Below are 18,395 nucleotides of genomic sequence, written 5' to 3'. Positions count from 1 at the left end.
GTGTTATTCATCCTTTAATAGTTGCATAGTTTGCTATAACTGTGATCTTAGATAATGCTAAAAGCACCATGCCATGTCTTTGCAGTCAACAAGAACACCTTATGAATGTTACATAGGCCTACTCACAAAATGCATACAGTATAATCATAGTTTTTAAAATACTTATTACTGGGAGTTTTGTATTATTATTAGTAAGCTAACAATAAAATTGTTGGTGACACTTAAATCACACTATGAAGTCTCAATTTCAGAAAATTCTCAGTGTTTGGTAAGATGTCATTATGCAAACATTTCTATGCAACAACGCCTGGCTGAACCTGTCACAGTTATCAAACACACACTCAAACACTCAGCTTGCCTTACATCTGGCCCGGTTTTGTTGTCCGGTATGTGATTATGTGACTCTTCTGATGTACAGTTTGTGTAAGAGCTGAACAGGTTTACCTGTCCTGTACATGCCTCTCTGACTGTCCAGTGGACGGTAAGATGTTAGTGTACTTCCCAGTAATGACAGCGAGGTATATTCTAACTCTGTGGCAGTATCAGCAAAGATTTTCCAGTGCTCAGTGCCCATGAGCAAAAGCATTCACATTCCCACATTACTCCAAGGGTGTTGGATGGGACAACCCATGTACACCTTCCTCAAAGCGTACATTATACTGAATCTGCCGCCCTTGTGCCATTACATTTAGTATAGCTATTCTAAAATTACATGAAAATCAATTTGATCCATGAAAGAAGTAACTATATTATCCTTATCTCTTGGAGCAAAAAAACTTACGTAAAGCAGTTATGTGACTGTCACAAACCTGTCACATAATAGGCCCTAGCAACTCAAAGGAGGTCACATATTTTCATTTTTTCTTGCACAATTATATGAACAAAAACAGAAAGGAAATGCCTCTAAAAGCCCACACCCATTGGTTAATTATTATGCCACAACAGCTGCAACTAATTACCCTGTGAAGATTATAGAAAAGTCATCTCAATTAATGGTCGGATCCTTGGAGGGTGGCCTGTGGCTTTGTGGGACTGCCAACAGAATATTTTTCCTGATGAAACATTACTTAAATACATTTTTGGGACGACCTCTCCTTTTTCTTTGTATGCTGTTTTTGTTGGTTGGTTGGATATGCACACTATACACCTTATTTACAGTTAAAACAGTTCTCATCTTACAGAACAATGGCACTGACGGGTTCATAACTGTGTCCATGGTATTTTGTTTTTATTTTTCTAAAATGGACAGACTATTGATGGATCACAGATGTCCACTTTGTGAGACCACACCCCAAGAAACCTAATTTAAGATGATTCTTCTGGTACATGTGACTTGATACATAAATTAAACTATATTGTATAGGTATAGTTATACTGATGTATAACTACTATATTGTATATCCCCCCTCTGATGTTGAAGGGTATTCCACAGTGGATACTCAAAAAAAAACTTTATTTAACATTAATTACCTGGAATAATATCTTAATAATGTGTAATTTGGTCAGTGACCTCTTGTGGTCCCCGACTTGGGCTCCCACACAGACCCGCCACTGTTTACTAGAGTCCTGCTGCATGCAGGTCAGACAGGCTGTCACCCCCCCCCCCCCATCGGTCCCGACACTGGTTACATGGCAGATTGTTTTGTAACAGTTGTACACTCGCCCAATGAGAACAGCTGGCCGGCGTCACATGACACAAGTTTTACATAAGAGTTTTTTTCCTCCTGCGCGGCTCCATTGAGAATAATATCGGTACTTCCTGGACAACAGCATGACCGTGCAGTGTAGTCAGGAGGACTCCCCAGCAGCAGCAGACACAACCATGAGTGGCAGTGGTGGTACTGAGCAGATAAATACCACATAGGTGAGGGGACAGACTTCCACAACATCCTGGACATGGGGACAGAGAGTGAGAGCATGCTGCAGCTCGCAGCGGAGGCTTTCCAGTCTAAAAACTTCGACCTGGCAGCGGATATCTACGAGTGCCAGCTAGCGGGTCTCGGAGATCCAGGGAGCCGGCAGGAGCTGATGGTAAGGCGGGCTGACGCGCTCGCCTTTGGGGGCAAATTCACAGAAGCTTTCGATGTGTACCGACAAGCCTCTGAGATAGAGAGACTGGGACCTGTTCACCTGGCCAACCTCGTAGAGTACCTCTCGGGTAGTATCAGGAGGCAAGACAGGGGCGACAGTCAAACCCCGAGGAGGCAGGAGGTGTTGGCGGCGGTGGCAGCTGGGTGCCCGGCACTTGCTGCCACAGGTTTGGGGTACGAAGACTTCTCCTGCCGGATTTGCCTGAGCTTTCTGTTCGAGCCCGTGACTCTGCCGTGCGGACACTGCTTCTGTAAAAAGTGTCTGGAGAGGGAGAGGAAGGAGAGGGAGCGGCCGGTGATTTGCAAGGAGTGCAGGGACAGCTCCAGAGTAGCCGACGTCCAGACTTACAGGGTTAATGTGGTTCTCAGCAACCTGCTGGCCAAGTGGTTCCCGGTCCCGCACCAGGCCGGCCGGCTGAGGAGGGAGGGCAACGGGCTGTACGCGGAGAGGAAGATGGAAGCAGCGCTGGAGAAATATAACCAAGCCATACTGATAGGTAGGCCACTGAACTATTTACTGGTATTATTTTTGAAACTTTGGAGACAGAGGGACGTTACATGCTGTAAGAAAACTACGTAGCCTAATTTAGCTACTTTTAACGTCATGTTTTTGTTGTTGCTCTTCAGTTTTGAATGTTTTTTTTGCTACATAACTGCGTGGCAGGTGAACTATAAATAAATATCGTGCTGTTTCAATATGACTGAGTTTCGTAAGTGTGTTATATATGCTCCTCTGTGTGGCAGTAGTATGCTGCCTCTGCTGGCACCTGAGGGCCACAGCGCCATGTGTTGGATAACAGGGTTATGTAGGCTGGGCTAGTGGACCAAACATTGCGTAAACACGTAACCCGCCTCCCCCAGCTCCTCATTGTGTAACGTCAAACAATGATTCAGGCAAATGTAGGTCAAGGGTATTATTGCAGGTCACCACTAGGGACACTAATGCTCACAGCAGTGCAAGAGGTTTTATCCTAGGCAGAGGTGTGGTGTTGGATTTGGTCATGTGTGACCTGCAGACTGGGATTATTACCAGTAGTGAAATAACCTCAAATATGCTTAACTATGTTCTGAGCTATGAACTACTATTTAACTATGTTTGGCAGTTATTAAATAGGAATCATAGTCTGGACTGAAGTTTACTTCTTCCCTCACTCACACTTCCACTTCCCACATTCATTCACTTAGCTCACGCTTTTTATCTAAAGCAACTTACAATATCTGCCAGCAACCAGGGGTTGCTCCAGACTGTCTTGCTCAGGGACACATTGGTGGATGTGCCACAGTGGGGGATTGAACCTGGGTCTCTCACACCGAAGGCATGTGTGTTATCCACTGCAACATCACCACCCCAAATTTATAAACTGTATATTGATTTTTATGATTGATGTAGCAACGGAAATGTATTCTGCAAAAAAAAAACACTGGATAAAGTAAATTTAATTGAGTTTAGTTGAATCGTGTGAAATGGAGAATCCCTAGGCAGAAGTATTTCATGACTGGGACACTTGACCTGCCCTCATTTGACCTAACTTTGTAGGGCTGCCGCAGCGCAGCCGATTAACACTCTGGTTGTGTAAGTTTAAAGTTACTCGTTTCACTGACATCTGAATCCTCTGTGAAGTATACCTGAATTCTCCTGGCCGGTCAGTTGGCACCAGTTTGAATTGCGTAAGGATTTTTCAGCTACACCAACATCCCTGTACACTAGGTCACCACCAGTGGAGCATTTATCTGCCAGCTGCTGCAGTGGAGCTGCTCAGACACCAACAATTGACTGTTGAGCTGGGTAGCTTCCACAGTAATAGAATTAGTTTGTCCTGGGTTATTTCCAGGTCTTGGTGTGCACCAGGATGTCATTCAAAGTGGTTTTGCATGGTTGGCAAAGATGTTTTGCTGATTTTGTTTGGTAGGACCGGCTTCAAACTGTGGTGACTTGTAGAAGTGGCCTGTCGCGGATGTTGATCTTTGAAAGCCTGAAAGGCTGCCTCATTAACTATATCATTCAGACTCATTTTTATTTGTTATAAAGGCTCAAAAGTCCTAATGGGACACTTGCTACCTGCTACTTTTTTACTTCAGCAAAGTAAAGAAAAAAAAAAAAAAAAAAGCAGGTAGCGCTGTTGTCAACAATACCTTCTTTATCAATGTATTTTATGGAAATTTATTTTTTGACCTTGAACAAGGTCCAGTCGCCTGCATACTGTTTGTCCTGGGCTGCGTGTGTGTGCTATGCATTCATCACACTCTCAGATGTGGGGATTCACATTCTTACAACTAGTGACAAAGATCTGGTCCCCACAGGGTTAACCTCTTATTTTAGGGTTAAGACAGTTTTAGAGTTAAATTTAGAGCTAGATCTAGGTTAAGATTAGGCTAAGGTTTATGCATGCAGCAGTTAGGGAGAACCTCTAGGGAATTAATGCAAGTCCGTACAATATCCTCAGAGTTATAATTAGCTCAGGTGTGTGTGTGTGTGTGTGTGTGTAACAAGACAGCTTTGTTGAAAATAAGTATTGTGCAGTAGGTTCTGTGCTAAATTATTGTCCTACTTTTACTGCTTTATGTTGTTCATTTATACATCTACAGCCTGTTGGTCTCCTAAAATCTTTGTAATTGTCAGGTTAAAATCCCTTTTGCTTGGGGCTTGTCCCATTCTTCAATTTCTGCTTTTATTTCATGGAGTGATTTATTACCCTTGTCTTGAGAAAAGCCAGGGAAATATTTCGTTGCATAAGTTTTTATTGTTATGAAACCTGGAATGTGGGTGACCTTGATAGTGCGGCACGATTTTCTAAGGCAGAAGTTTTTTATAACATGTTTTGTAATGAGGAAACTTAAATCTTTTTAAACATTCCTTCTTTTTATATAAATTGGAACCTTATGTAAATTCAGTGTTTTAAGACACAAGAAAATAAATAAGTGGTAGCCATGCGTTGATTTTTCTTTCTATATTATTCTGCAGTATGTTGTGAAACAATTGGCTTTGTATAGGGGTCATGAATGAGTATGTTAATGTTTTAAGCTGAAGGAAAGAGTGGTAAAACAATTAGTAGTTGATTAGTTGATTGACAGAATATTTACAACTGCTTTTGATTATAGATTTGTTGTTATAAAGTTATTTAATAAGCACCAATGCCAAAAATTTATTGCTTCCAGCTGTGCAAATTTAGAGATTGTGCTGCTTTTCTTTGTTACATGTTATTGTAAATTAAATATTTGGGTTCAACAAAAACAAGCACTTACATCGCTTTGGGCTCTGGGAAATTAAGATAGACTTTAAAAAAAATTTTTTTTTTTACTGTTAGTCAATAATGAAGAAAAGTTGTTGCAGCCCTTTTTATATGGAACACTAACAATCAAACCGTGGTTGTTAGTAACAACTACATAACTAACTGACTGTCCCTCCTCCCCTCCTCAGCACCCACGGACCACATACTGTTCAGCAATCGCTCCCAGATCCACTCCAGTCTGAAACACTATGAAAAGGCTCTGAGTGACGCTGAGATGGCCTGCAGACTGATGCCTCACTGGTCTAAGGTATGACAGACAAGTTGTGGATATATTCTGTATTAAAAAGTGTAATAATCCGTTTCTCTAACAGCTGTTAGATATGTAATATATCTTCCTCCTGCCTACAGGGCCACGTTCGTAAGGCCCAGGCCCTGGTGTCGTTGGGCAGGACAGAGGAAGCTCTGAGAGAGTATCTGGTCTGTCTGTCCATAGAGCCTGACTGTAGGCTGGCCAAGACTGAGGCTCACAAGGTAAAGCAGGCACAAACAGATTGATATATTTATAACATCTGGAAAATACCCTGTCGTCATGTAGCTGAAATCAGTGTTACACTTCTTATTATTTGTTAATTACATCAAAAAGCTTTACTAAACCTTAAAACTGCTTGGCAAATAAAAACACAGCGTGTTGGTGTACATTTATGCGCATTTCAATAGCGGCAACCTGCATACAAGTCAAAAAGCAACTACAATGCACATTATAAAAGCAATAATACTCAAGAGAGCAAAGAAAACATGAGCATGAGGAATTGATGTATTACCATAAATGCATGTGGAATTATAAGAATACAGAATAATCACTCTTTAATCATTGTCTGTTGTCTTCTCTCAGCTCCTCAGTGATCTCCTGGCTCCAGTTACAGACCAGGTTCCTGAACACATCTCAGACTACTCCAATATACTGTCTTTGAGAGCACACATCAAAAACAGCATTAACACTCCCCTCGAGGTAAGAGATGCTCCACCTCTGATAGTCAGCAGTTTAAACATTGAGGGGACACAAGGTTTCATCATCCTCTCCTTCTCTCAGACCCTTAGTCCCATCTCATTGTCATCAGAGTCCAGTCTTGCCTTTACTCCTCCTGCACCTGAGTGGCCAGAGGGCAGTGAGGTCAAAGGTGAGGGAAAGCTTGCGGTTGGAAGGCTGGACCACTGTTGCCTCCTCAAACGGAAACGGACGAGTGTGGTGGAGGAAGGAGGACACGAGAGGAGCGGCGATCGCAAGAGAGCCAAGCCTGGTGAGCTTTTGGAGTTTAATGCACAAACATGCATGCAGCCGAGCAACACATGCACGCTCTCTACATTCGCAGCATTTGTGTCTTATTTTTTATTTGCTGATCTCTCTGTTCAGAGCCAGCAGGGGTGACTGAAACACTGAGTTCTGTGGTTGGTGACGTCATGGACCCGACCGATCTGGAGTGTTCTCTTTGTATGAGGTTAGATTTGCTTTACAGTTAGGTTCAGACTGAAAGCTTTATTAAGCTCATGCAATAAATCAATTAGCAGTTGTGTAACGTGTGCTAAATTGCCCCTGACAGTTAGACAGACAGAGATATAGCCTGTAATGAAATGATGTGATAGACAGTAGCTTTTTAGGGCATCAAAATACAGAAATACAACCTGAACTTTGTATCTGTGCATTGTACAATGTAATGTTGTACATTGTTTTATCATATATTATTTCTATATTATTCATATATACATTTTGATAATCATTAAATGTGACATCACTCTTGTGTCCATTGGTTTTTCACCATTTCATGTTTGTGTGTTTCCCATTCAGACTTTTCTATGAGCCAGTGACGACGCCATGCGGTCACACTTTCTGTCTTCGGTGTCTGGAGAGATGTCTGGACCACAACCCAAAGTGTCCACTCTGTAAAGAGGAGCTGTCTGAGGTATGTGGTGTTATGCTCCCTTATATTGTTATAACATACAGATTTGACAATAAGGCACCATTCAGTGTGATCTATACTGAATCCAGTAGGGATGCACTGATCCATCTTTTTGCTGATACCAATTCTGATACCAGGGCTTTCTTTTCCCTAAATTTAAAATCTGTGTACCTCACAGTCTTCTTTACGTAAGGTAACATGACGCCAGGGATTGCCATGGGACTAAAAACAGAGTTGGTGGCCTGCCATGACTGTAATGAATGTAACTGATACTGGAAATGCTGAATTTTTATGTAACACTGACGCAGAAACTGAGTTTAATTTGGATCAGTTATGTGATGGCTGATACCCGATCACTCAGTAAGGTCGCTATTGGGGTCAATACAGATCCAGCATATCGGATTGGTGTACACCTAGAGACCAGAATCAAGCACAGAATAAGATGATGTTATGGGACAAATATGACTCTAAAATATCACTCTATGTTCTGCCACTGTAAATATAGATCTGATATAGCGTCTGTGTTTATTTCTCTCCAGTATCTGGTCCAGAGGCAGTACTGTAAGACGGTAATAATGGAGAACCTGATATCTAAGTATCTTCCCTCTGAGCTCATTGAAAGGCAGAAGATCCACCAGGATGAGATGGCTGAGCTCTCCAAGTAAGTTTGTTTCCTCTTCTGTCTTATTATCCGGTTTTACTTGTTCTTTGTGCTCTGTTTGGTGCGATTTGTCTTCCCTTGTCAAATCCAATCCCCTCATATGTTATGGCTTGTGTTAAAGGATCTGTGACTGACATAGCACTCCCCTGAATATCCTCCTCTGTTGTTTGACCTACTGACCTACTGTAGATAACACTTCTAACACACTGATCTCATAGTGTGTGTCACATCAGGCATCAGGTATCGCTCTCCCGGGTTGCCGGAACAAACATGTGTGTCCACTAAATAATCCCTCTGAAACTGTCAGGAAACTGATTGACTCTCACAGTAGCCAATGTTTTTTTGGCATTTGGCCTAATGGTCCACTGTGACAAAAACTGCTGTTTTTGTGAGAATTTGAAGGACTTTTCACTAACGTTAGCATAAATGTTGAGATTGAAAGTTAATTCTTGACCTTGAAAATAAATGTTGTTTTTCCTTGTGCCGTCACTCTGCTGTTCAGCACATTAAACGCATTCTCCTTTTATTCTTGTCTCTCTCCAGTCTTAACAAGAATGTGCCTATATTTGTGTGCACCATGGCCTTCCCCACTGTGCCGTGCCCCCTCCATATCTTCGAGCCCTGCTACAGACTAATGATTCGCCGATGCATGGAGACGGGAACCAACTGTTTTGGCATGTGTCTGGGAGACGACCTCAAAGGGTCAGTGCTAGCATAGTACCTGTGTGCGTTTGGTTTTAGTGTCGGAGTATGTATCCAGGAAGTGTGACAGTTGTCCCTCTCCCTCCTCCTGTGTCTCTAGGTTTGCAGACTACGGGTGCCTGTTGGAAATCCGCGATGTGAAGTTCTTCTCTGACGGCCGTTCGGTTGTGGACACCATCGGCAGACGGCGGTTTAAAGTCATTCAGCACAGAGAGAGGGACGGATACAACACAGCTGATATAGAGTACCTGGAGGATGTTAAGGTGTGAGATGTTGGAAGGTGTGGGCGGAGGGAGGACTGGGGTTAACCAGAGAAGGATAGATAAGTGATGGTTTGATAGAGAATTACCTGAAGATGCTCAAAAGGTGTGTATTTGTGTGTGTAGGTGGAGGGCGTGGCACAGCTTGAGTTGCAGTCTCTGCACGATACAGTGTACGACCAGGCCCTGGTGTGGGTAAACTCTCTGAAGACTGAGCAGAAGGAACGCATTGAAGGACACTTTGGACCCATGCCTGGGAAAGACTCTGTACTTCAGGTACACACAATTTACAAAGTTACTTTATTTATCCTTCTTTCAAATGCTCCTTTCAAAGTTTCATTTTCATATTATGTGGTTTTTCAGAAATCAATCATGATTTTATTAGTTGTAATGCAGAATAAATAATGTATACTGACAGAGGTACAGTCAGTACACAATGAATAGGATTGAGGACCTAAATGTAGAAACTGAGGTAGAACAGGTCAAAGAACAGTGTTCAAATTAACAGGCAAACAAAGGGACCGACTGAGCAAAATATAAACAACTGAGGTAGCTGACATGACACGTGTTAAATACAAATGCATCAGAACAAAGAAAATATATAATCTTAAAGAAAGAATTGTGGTCTTTTTAAACTTGGGTCTGACTAAATATCATGCTAATTTTCCACTTGCCACCTCCATTTTAGAGCTTCAGGAGACTTGACCATGGAAAAACAACATAAACAGGGCAAGATTTCCCAATACATGTCAGTTTTACGTAAATTATTTCAAACACTTCTGAGTCTGTTTCCCAAGTTGCATTTCCCAAATCCCCACAGTCGAGCTGGCGAGTGCAAAGTTAACAACCTGTGTGGTTGTCCAATTAAAACACACCAGAATTTTCCTTCAGAGTTGTTTCTCCTTTATTTTGTTTTTTAAAACCTCCTAACGGTGTCTCCTCCTTTTTCTTCCTCCATCAGACCAGTCCTAATGGTCCCTCATGGTGTTGGTGGTTACTAGCTGTTCTTCCGTTAGAAGGCCGAGCCCAGCTGCCGTTCCTGGCCCTCACTTCTCTGAAAGACCGTCTCAGCGGCATCCGCAAGGTTTTGCTCTTCATGGCCCACAGCAGGCACCGGTGACATGCTCTGGACACCTGGTATATGCAGTACCCACCTGCCCCGCACACACCCTCCTCCAAAGCAGCAGTTGACCTGTTGCTCTTCCTTTTGATGCACAAAGAACTGATGATGATGTTGATGCACCTTCCCTCTTGTAGCACCGTCCCATTCAGAAAGCAGCGCCGGACTCCATCTGCACATCAACAAACTTCAAGCAGCAACGAAGATTATAAAGTTCTGAATGAATAGATATCTTTCATGAGTAATGTTCTCGTCACACCGTACAGAAAACTAAGCTACGTTCAGACAGAAGGGAAGTCTGATTTCTTAAGATGACTGTCATTACAATTCACAAGTGACTACAATTGGGTTGAAACTGAATGTTCAACTTCCGTTACTAAATTGGATGTCACTGTAACAATGCTAATGCGCACATGCTAAGTTTATGTTTTTGTCAGCAGCAAGCTGTTGTGCCGAATTGTCTTCATTTGTCCAGGTCCCACTGTTGCCTTTTTGGCCCTCCTCCATGTTTGTAGTTCTATACTCTTCCTCTTGCATACATGTTGCATGTGGAATGAGATGCTTTTTTTTTTTGACAAAAAACAAACAGACTTTGCAGTCTGATATGGGTGATCGCTCCAAAAAGACTGAGCTGCCTGTCTGAACATAGCTTTAATGCAAAGACAAAGCAAAGTCCCCAGATCAGAATCATACAAGTCCATCTACTGCAAATGGCAACTGGCATTAATTCAACCAATCAGTTTCCCCATACTGTATGTCTTTAAATGTACATATACATAGACCAAACAATGACTTTTTGTGTAAATGCACTCACTACAGCTGGGTGAATAATGATGATAATACTGATTAGGTGTGATTAATTGCAGTGATTGAAACTTTCATCTTGGAAATGTACTCATCTGCTGATTTAAAATATCTCTAAAGAGTATACCCATTACTAAGCGTAGATAGATACAGATAAACCTATATATTTACTCTTTGGCCACCTTTACATAACTTTTAACAATAATTATTTTTATGAGCGATTCTGTCTTCCTTCCTTCCTCGCTTCCTTTCATTCTGTCCCAGTTCTGTCTGGCCCCACATCCTGCAGCTGAATAACAACAGACTGAACCTTTACATTGTCCTGCTTTAAGGCTTTTGTTGTTTTATTCATCCATTGTTAATTTGATCGATTTTGTTTTTCGTTATTTATTTTGTCATTATTTATGCATGCAGTGACATTGTTTACATTTCACAGAAAGAGATGCTGAGCTGCTCACTTTCCAAAGGCTTTTTTTAAACATTTGACCCCAAACATCAGTGATAATGGTATGGGTATTATTACTGTAAAGAAAACACAATCAGGAGGGGGGGTAACATCTTGGAGTCAACATGGCTGCCACTGAAAACTGCCCAGGACAAACTCTGACAACTCCACTTGAGCACAGATTCTCTCTGAGACCAACTATCTTTAGATCACTGGTGACCCAAATCTGTTTCATATTTTTATTGGCTGGTCACAGTCCATGCTATGTTGACTTAAAACATATTTGGATTCCCTTGCTGTCAATAGCAGAGATATAACGCTCACAGGCATGAGGAGAGCCTGTCAGTAATGCAGAAATCAGTGGAATTATTCTTAACAACACCTGGAATTAATCATGTCCTTCGTGTATTTATTCAGTATTTATTCTGACTTATTTTGCACTTCCACTTTAAGTAAGAGAAAGGAGCCTCAGGATATGTCCACTATTAATATTTTGGATTACCACAGAAGAAAAATAAATCTTCTGGTGGTTAAATTGTTCCCTACGTTTAAGCCTATTTACATCTCCTAGCACACAACTGCAAAACATCTCCACTCATATGAGTTTGAAGCTACGAGTAAAGGCTAGTGCCTTCTAATCATCACACCAATAACATGGTGTAGAACATTTTTACATGTGAAGTAGTACATACCAGGTTCATTTTAAGGTTTTCATTTTTCATAATTTTTCTCCTTTCTGGACATTTGCCCATTCAAAACATGATTTTCACAGAAATTAAATATGTATAAATGTGAATAAAACACGAGAAACACATTTTGAAAAGACCCACAAACGTATTTCTGAGAAAAATGTGTTGTTTGAAAAACATCGAGGCCTTGCTGATGCTGTCCATGACATGACTGTTTCTACATGGCAAAAGCTCATCTCTGGAAAACACAAGAGATTGTTGAGCTTCGCCTTCGAAATCTTTTATTTTATGTACATGTGTTTGATTTTACATGTTTCTACGTCAATCGGGTTCTTTGTATTTTATAATTTTCCTCGCTCACCGGTGTGTTTGTCTATACCATTGTTTATTTCATGTCTAATAGCACAGGGAGTGTCCTGTCAAATCATCCACATTTATTATTTTGTATTGAAAGGGCCAAAGCCATGTGATGCTGTAAAGTGGAGAACCTGATAAAGTGTAAAACCACAATCCTTTGAAATTTTCCTATTAATAATATTGGATTAATGCATTATTTCGTTTTTTTTTTACCACAACTGTTAAATTCTATTGGAAGATGCTTGTCTTAAAGAGGCAATTGTACAAACAAAAATCTCTCCACCATATATAAAATCATTGACCCAGCAATTTTTACTGATACCTGGTAACTAGAAACTACTAAGAATCTCTGATGAGTTAGCTCGAACTGGGCTGAGGTAAAGGGAAAGTCCACCTAAAATGAAATCATATAGGCTTCCCATTATTTTTGTGAACATGAGTAAAAGTTCTAAACAAAGCTCGATTAACAAGTTCATCATTGACAGTAAAGCCTCTTGATGTTTCGTCTGTGGAGACCGTCACATTTTTTCATTCCTAATTTAGGCTTTTGAGTTCCCATCAAACTTTGTTTTAAAACTGATAGCTGTGAATTATAGTTCATCTGTGACAGCAGTTCCAGTGCCTTAAGTTGGACTTCTTCCTTTTTCACTTTGATGTATAAATTGCAATGGCAACTTTGGTAATGTTTTGTGCAACAACCTGGGGTTCCCTAAATAAGATCTTAAAATAATCCCAATTTTTTTGTCCCATTTCTTTGAAACAGATCCCACCCTGACCAACTGTCCTGGATAAGTGATATTATCCAAGACAGTTTTTAGTATCAAATGCTCGCCCCCTGACAGCAGCAGTGGCCAGTTTCATCCACTGTAACTGACAGTATTTGATCTTGTTCCAATAGTACAGACAGATATGAAAGGGGTATCAATCTTCTTAACTAACTCTCGGCAATAACGCCAGTAAGCCTATTTCCCAAAATATCAAACTATGCTTTAATTAGACTGGATGTGTAGGATTTCTTGGAAGCAGATTACGTAACGGATGGTTAAAAGTAACTGGAGTCAGGTTTATAATAATGCAAGTCCGTTCTCTCAGCACAAACAACTCCACCATAGTCCAGGTTCTCAAAGACATTGTGGGATTGAATTGACTTTTTCCCCACACTGAAGAACAACCCACTTAGCTTCATCCCCTGCAGTCCTGGTTGAACCATATTAATAACAGATGTTTAAAAAATATATGGAAATAGATGAATATTTTTATCACTGATGAGATTCTATATGCTTGGATTATCGCAGAGATGATTTCAGCAGGTGTTAATTAGGAAACTGCACAGGTTGTAAGCTGTGACCCAGTTGGGACATGAACACAGTGGCATTTATCTTGGCGTCAGGGTGGGCTTTATGCTGCTGTTGCTGCTTGATGGTATCATTGTGGAATTTTTGTAGCACTCATTACAACTTTGATCATGCTGACTACCTGGCGCTGACACCAGTCTTTCCTCTGTGCTTTTTAGCGTTGGGTTAACAGAGCATCCAAGAGTTGCCCACCAACACACTTCCTGTAAGCTGTAGGATTGTGCACGGAAACTGCTTGTTCACTGACAAATAACGATACAGATGTAGAAGAAGTTGGATCTTTTTCGTCTTTTGTTTTCCAGCTATGCAAAAACAGTAGGATGTTGGGTTATTGCCCATCGATACCTTCACCTTTCAGAATTCAAACGTTGACCTTTTGAAGAAGTGTAACTACCTCTGGCATCCTCCTACAGCACTTCCACAGAGAGAGAGAGGGGAAAATATATGCTTCCTAATATTGTTGTTTTTCTGTCATTGTTGTTTAATCTATGTTGAAAATGTAAATTGAGAGTCTAAACAAATATTGAATATCAGTGTCCTGTCAGGTACTTCTGTTCAGATTTGTGCCCATGTTAACAATGCACCATCTTCATCAGCACTTCACACCTGTGAGAGATTATATCACTACTAAAACTGCAAAGCTGTGAAGTCAAAGGTTTCTGTGTAATGTATTTGATACTGATCCCAAATATTTGAACTATTAAGGAGCACTTGATTTATCTTTCCTGGCAAATTGAACAGCTTCTTGGAAACAAAGTATATGACCTCTTGTATGTCCTCTTCTGTTGAAGTGAGTTGACTAAAACACATCTAACATGACTTTCTTGCTTTGCTAACTATTTGGCCTCTAAAAATCTTCACAGAAAGCTTTGCTGAGCCTCTCATGTTTTCAAATATTTGCAATGACTTCAGTTACTGCATTGCCTGCTTCTTTCAAAGGTTGTTAATCTCCTGTAGAACTCCATGGCCTCTAAATGTGTCCGGGTGAATTTGCACAAAATGAATGTATGTATGTCTTGACATCTCTCTTGATGTTTTCTTGCTGTTTTTGATAGTAAAACTTTAGTATGCATTGCATTTGCAAAAGTACAGTCTGAAGCTTGTGAATAAACCCAAAGGTTTGTGTTCTTGATCCTGCATGGGAGTCTGAACACACAGGACTGGATGAGAGTCTGACATCTCCTTTGTTTGTGTTCTTCAGGGCTGGCTGACTTTCTTAGAAAGTAACGGTTCAGATTACTGGCAACATCACTGAGTTTATGTTCAGTAGGTCATTAGATGAGACGCCCTTCTATATCATCTTCATCAAGTCAGCATTTTCAGCAACATTTTGTTACAAAAACCTTCTAACTCCAGTTGTCCAGTTACAATTTATTGTTCAAATAAATAGTTTTTCTTTAAAATGACATGTAGTTTCACAAGGCTTTACAAAGACAAAACATAAACAAAAACATAAAGGATTACTTTCACACATTTGATACTGTCACAGGATTGAGACCGCTCTCATGTTTCTACCATAAATATGAAGTTACGGCCAACAGATGGTTAGCCTAGCTTAGCATAAAGACTGGAAACGGGGAAATGGCAAAGCCTGGCTCTGTCCAAAGGTGACAAAATCCACCTACCATCACCTCCTTAAGCTCACTAATTATATAGTTATGTTAATATTATATTGCTTGTTTGTTTAATCGTTATGCTATGCTAAGCTAACCGTTCAAGCTTTAATATTTATATATTATTTGTACAGACACAAGGGTAGTATTCATTTTCTGGACTAACTTCTGAGGAATTTTTACTAGCTCACAGCTGCTATTTATGCAAATATATTGGTAATGATCTTAGATTTAATTTCTTACTCCAGGCTAATTTTGATATATGGTTAATTAATAGCTATAGTTTCCTAACATCCAGTGTTATTCACAGTAATTTCCCCTTAAGTACCATTATGGTTGGAAAATGAATCTTATTGCACTTATTATCGGTCTGTTCTAGCTCTTCATTGAAGCCATATGATGTTCACACTGAGTGAAATATTCAAACCCAAGACATTTATTTTATGGCTGCACTATTCCATCAACACACTTCCCCCCAAATTCTTAGGGTTTGAACAATGTTTAGTTGCACAGTTTGCACTTCTATTGGCGGTCCTGACTGTGGGATTAGAGAGGTTAAAAAAATCTAGCTGCAGAGTGGAGGTGAAGAGGAATGAAGTAGGTTAACATTTCAAGTTGAGTGAGGTTAGGTTAGATAAATGCAACACTGGCTGATATGTTCAAATGTTCGCAATGTTGTATTTGACAAGTTTTTCTTGCTTTATACCAGTAGGCTAACGATTCACATTAAGAGTTACTCTTCATCAACATTAAGAATTAGGTTAGCAGTGAATAGAAGGTAGGCAAAATAAAACGCTGTAGGTTACGAGGTTACAGCCAAAACCTACGGTTGATACAGTAAATCTGCACTACTGCTCATAAAACCAATTTGGGTCAAGAAAACATTCCTCTTAAGTAGACGGTCTCTGGAGAAAAGTCTGCAAACCACTGATGGCAGATTCAAGCAGAGTAGTTAGTAAAGAAAGAGGAGGGTGGGGCGGAGGTGGGATAAACGAGGCAGACTAAACTGTGAGAAGCCAAGAAAGGATTGTTGAAGACAACAAAACCGACACTTGTAGAGAGAAAACAAGCAAAAGAGAGTGTGGAAGAAATCTTACATGTGGAGCGACTCTCTCTTGTGCCGTTCTATTCAATTTTAAACACTCAGACGATTAATGTGCAGCTCAAGGACAGACATACACAGAAGAAGAGAGGGGAAGCTGGACTGACAGGAAGACAGTTTATGCAAGCAAAGGAAATGTAGGTCACTCCGTCAGAGTTATAAAGACAAAAAGTATTAGGGCAAATGTAATACACGTAGGAAAGAACAGTGTCTCCTTCCCTTCCTGGCTCACTGTTTATTTGTTACTCAGTTTAATTGCACTGTAGATTAGCAGGTTCATCTCGCTGCAGTCCTATAAGGACTCTTAGAGGTTTGAAGGCCTACTTATGCCAATCCTAGTGCCTCTAAATATAGAGGCGTGGAAGCTTAAATGAGACCAGCATATTGCATCCTGTAAATTTCCGTCATCAAATCCTCTACTTGGAGTATAGGATCTATCCTGTTTATGCAAATCAGCACTCACCATGGACTGGACTCATTCAAGCGCGCAGGTTGGCCTTTGTGGAATAACTACTCAACCACAAATTAATATAAATTGCATCGCAGTAAAGACCAGTAGCAAATAATTCCTCCACAACCTAAACAGTTATTTGGAGGTTGCAAAATCTTATTTAGGGGTTGTACCAGAACAGGTTTACATGGTTTAATTTTCAAAAAACACTATATTTTTTGTCATACTGCACATTGTTGCAGCTCCTCTTTTCACCCTGTGTGTTGAACGCTCAGTTTTTGCTACGGTGTGATGCATCTTACTTCTACAAGAGGTTTGTGCTGCAGCTCAGGGTGTTTTTCCACCTGTGTTTTTGAGACTAGTAAGCGAACATTATGATGGCGTATTTCGCTGTGATGTCGCAGCAAAGTGGAAAAAAAGCTGGACAAACAAACTGTTTTCAAGCAGCTCACAGCAATGTTTTCTGTGCGCTGGACTTTGGGCTTTTTCACTTTGAAAACCTATTACATGCACAAAAAAAATATACAACTCAACAAAGAACAAACAAACAAATAAAAAAAACCATTTTGTACAGACATTCATGTTCCCCAGAGGATAAATCCTAATGACTTTGGTGATCTCCTGATGTTTCATCTAGCGCCATCATTACGTCAAAATTAAATTGTTTTCCAGCACTTTTGTTTATGACTAAGTACCCCCCCACACATCAATTTCAGCTGCACGTTGTGTTGTGTTAATTAGCAAATGTTAGCATGCTAAACTAATATGGTGAATATGGTAAAGATTACCTGTCGAACATTAGCATGTTAGCATGCTGGTGTTAGCATTTACCTCAAAGCACTCTCTGAGCTACTTGCGTGGCTGTAGAATCTTACTTGTTTAAATGAAAACCATATATATTTTTTTATTAATTATTAATATTAATTATAAATCCAGAATTCCAGATCCTTTCCCTGTGGAGTTTTCATGTTCTCCCCGTGTCTGCATGGGTTCTTTCCAGGTGCTCCGGCTTCCTCCCACCGTCCAAAGACATGCAAAGTAGGTTAATAAACTATAGTCACCACCAATTATTTATTTCATGATGCATGTGAATTAATGTGTAGTCTCTGTAAATGCTATGTGCAACTTACCTCTCATTGTGCAGCTTGGTCCTTATTTGTGTCTTAGTATAACTTTTATATCAAACTTTAAATAAACACTTGAATGATACATTATGTCATCATGTCTTCATATATACAGTAAAGTAGTTTGTACAAATAGCAGTCACTCAGAACATGTGACAGGGAAACTGTTACAATTTTATGTGTAAAACATTAGGAAAGAGTGCGACTGAATTTAGGGAGGAGGACCTGTAATCTGTCTTTAGCTGTAAATGTGATAATATTCTCATCGAACACAACCAGTGTTGTCGTTTTTGTATTAATTGAAATTCACTGTCAGAGTGGTGTTCAAATGGTCAGCTATAATGTCACTGGAAACACTGACAGTTTGAAAATCCAACCTCACCCAGTCCAGGGTCACCCCAGTTCGTACAAAGAGGTCAGTGAGGTTGGGCCAGTCC

The 18,395-nt window shown here is 40.4% G+C and overlaps 1 protein-coding gene across 1 annotated transcript; it reads left to right on the top strand.

Annotated features, from left to right (window-relative positions):
• Positions 1 to 1,736: 1,736 nt before the first annotated feature.
• Positions 1,737 to 14,838, top strand: LOC119888706 (LON peptidase N-terminal domain and RING finger protein 3-like). Its single transcript, XM_038699407.1, has 12 exons — positions 1,737 to 2,587; positions 5,509 to 5,627; positions 5,729 to 5,851; positions 6,213 to 6,329; positions 6,411 to 6,618; positions 6,732 to 6,816; positions 7,164 to 7,278; positions 7,815 to 7,936; positions 8,480 to 8,638; positions 8,739 to 8,901; positions 9,025 to 9,174; positions 9,860 to 14,838. Exons 1-12 carry the CDS (start codon positions 1,897 to 1,899, stop codon positions 10,016 to 10,018), a joined length of 2,211 nt encoding a protein of 736 aa, XP_038555335.1. The 5' UTR covers positions 1,737 to 1,896; the 3' UTR covers positions 10,019 to 14,838.
• The last annotated feature ends 3,557 nt before the right edge of the window (positions 14,839 to 18,395 follow it).

Source organism: Micropterus salmoides, unplaced genomic scaffold (genome assembly GCF_014851395.1).
Source record: "Micropterus salmoides isolate LMB-PRFRI ecotype aquatic unplaced genomic scaffold, ASM1485139v1 Ms_hic_scaffold_5, whole genome shotgun sequence".
In the NCBI taxonomy this organism is placed as follows: Eukaryota; Metazoa; Chordata; class Actinopteri; order Centrarchiformes; family Centrarchidae; genus Micropterus; species Micropterus salmoides.
The sequence above is the reverse complement of the archived record's forward strand: the minus strand, read 5'-3'. Positions and strand labels throughout refer to the sequence as shown.

Bases quoted from the DNA above. Each gene is read 5' to 3' on its own strand.
- LOC119888706 (XM_038699407.1), top strand. From the start codon at position 1,897: ATGGGGACAGAGAGTGAGAGCATGCTGCAGCTCGCAGCGGAGGCTTTC. The intron at 7,937-8,479 runs GTAAGTTTGTTT...GTCTCTCTCCAG, and splicing joins GAGATGGCTGAGCTCTCCAA to TCTTAACAAGAATGTGCCTA. The intron at 8,639-8,738 runs GTCAGTGCTAGC...CTGTGTCTCTAG, and splicing joins CTGGGAGACGACCTCAAAGG to GTTTGCAGACTACGGGTGCC.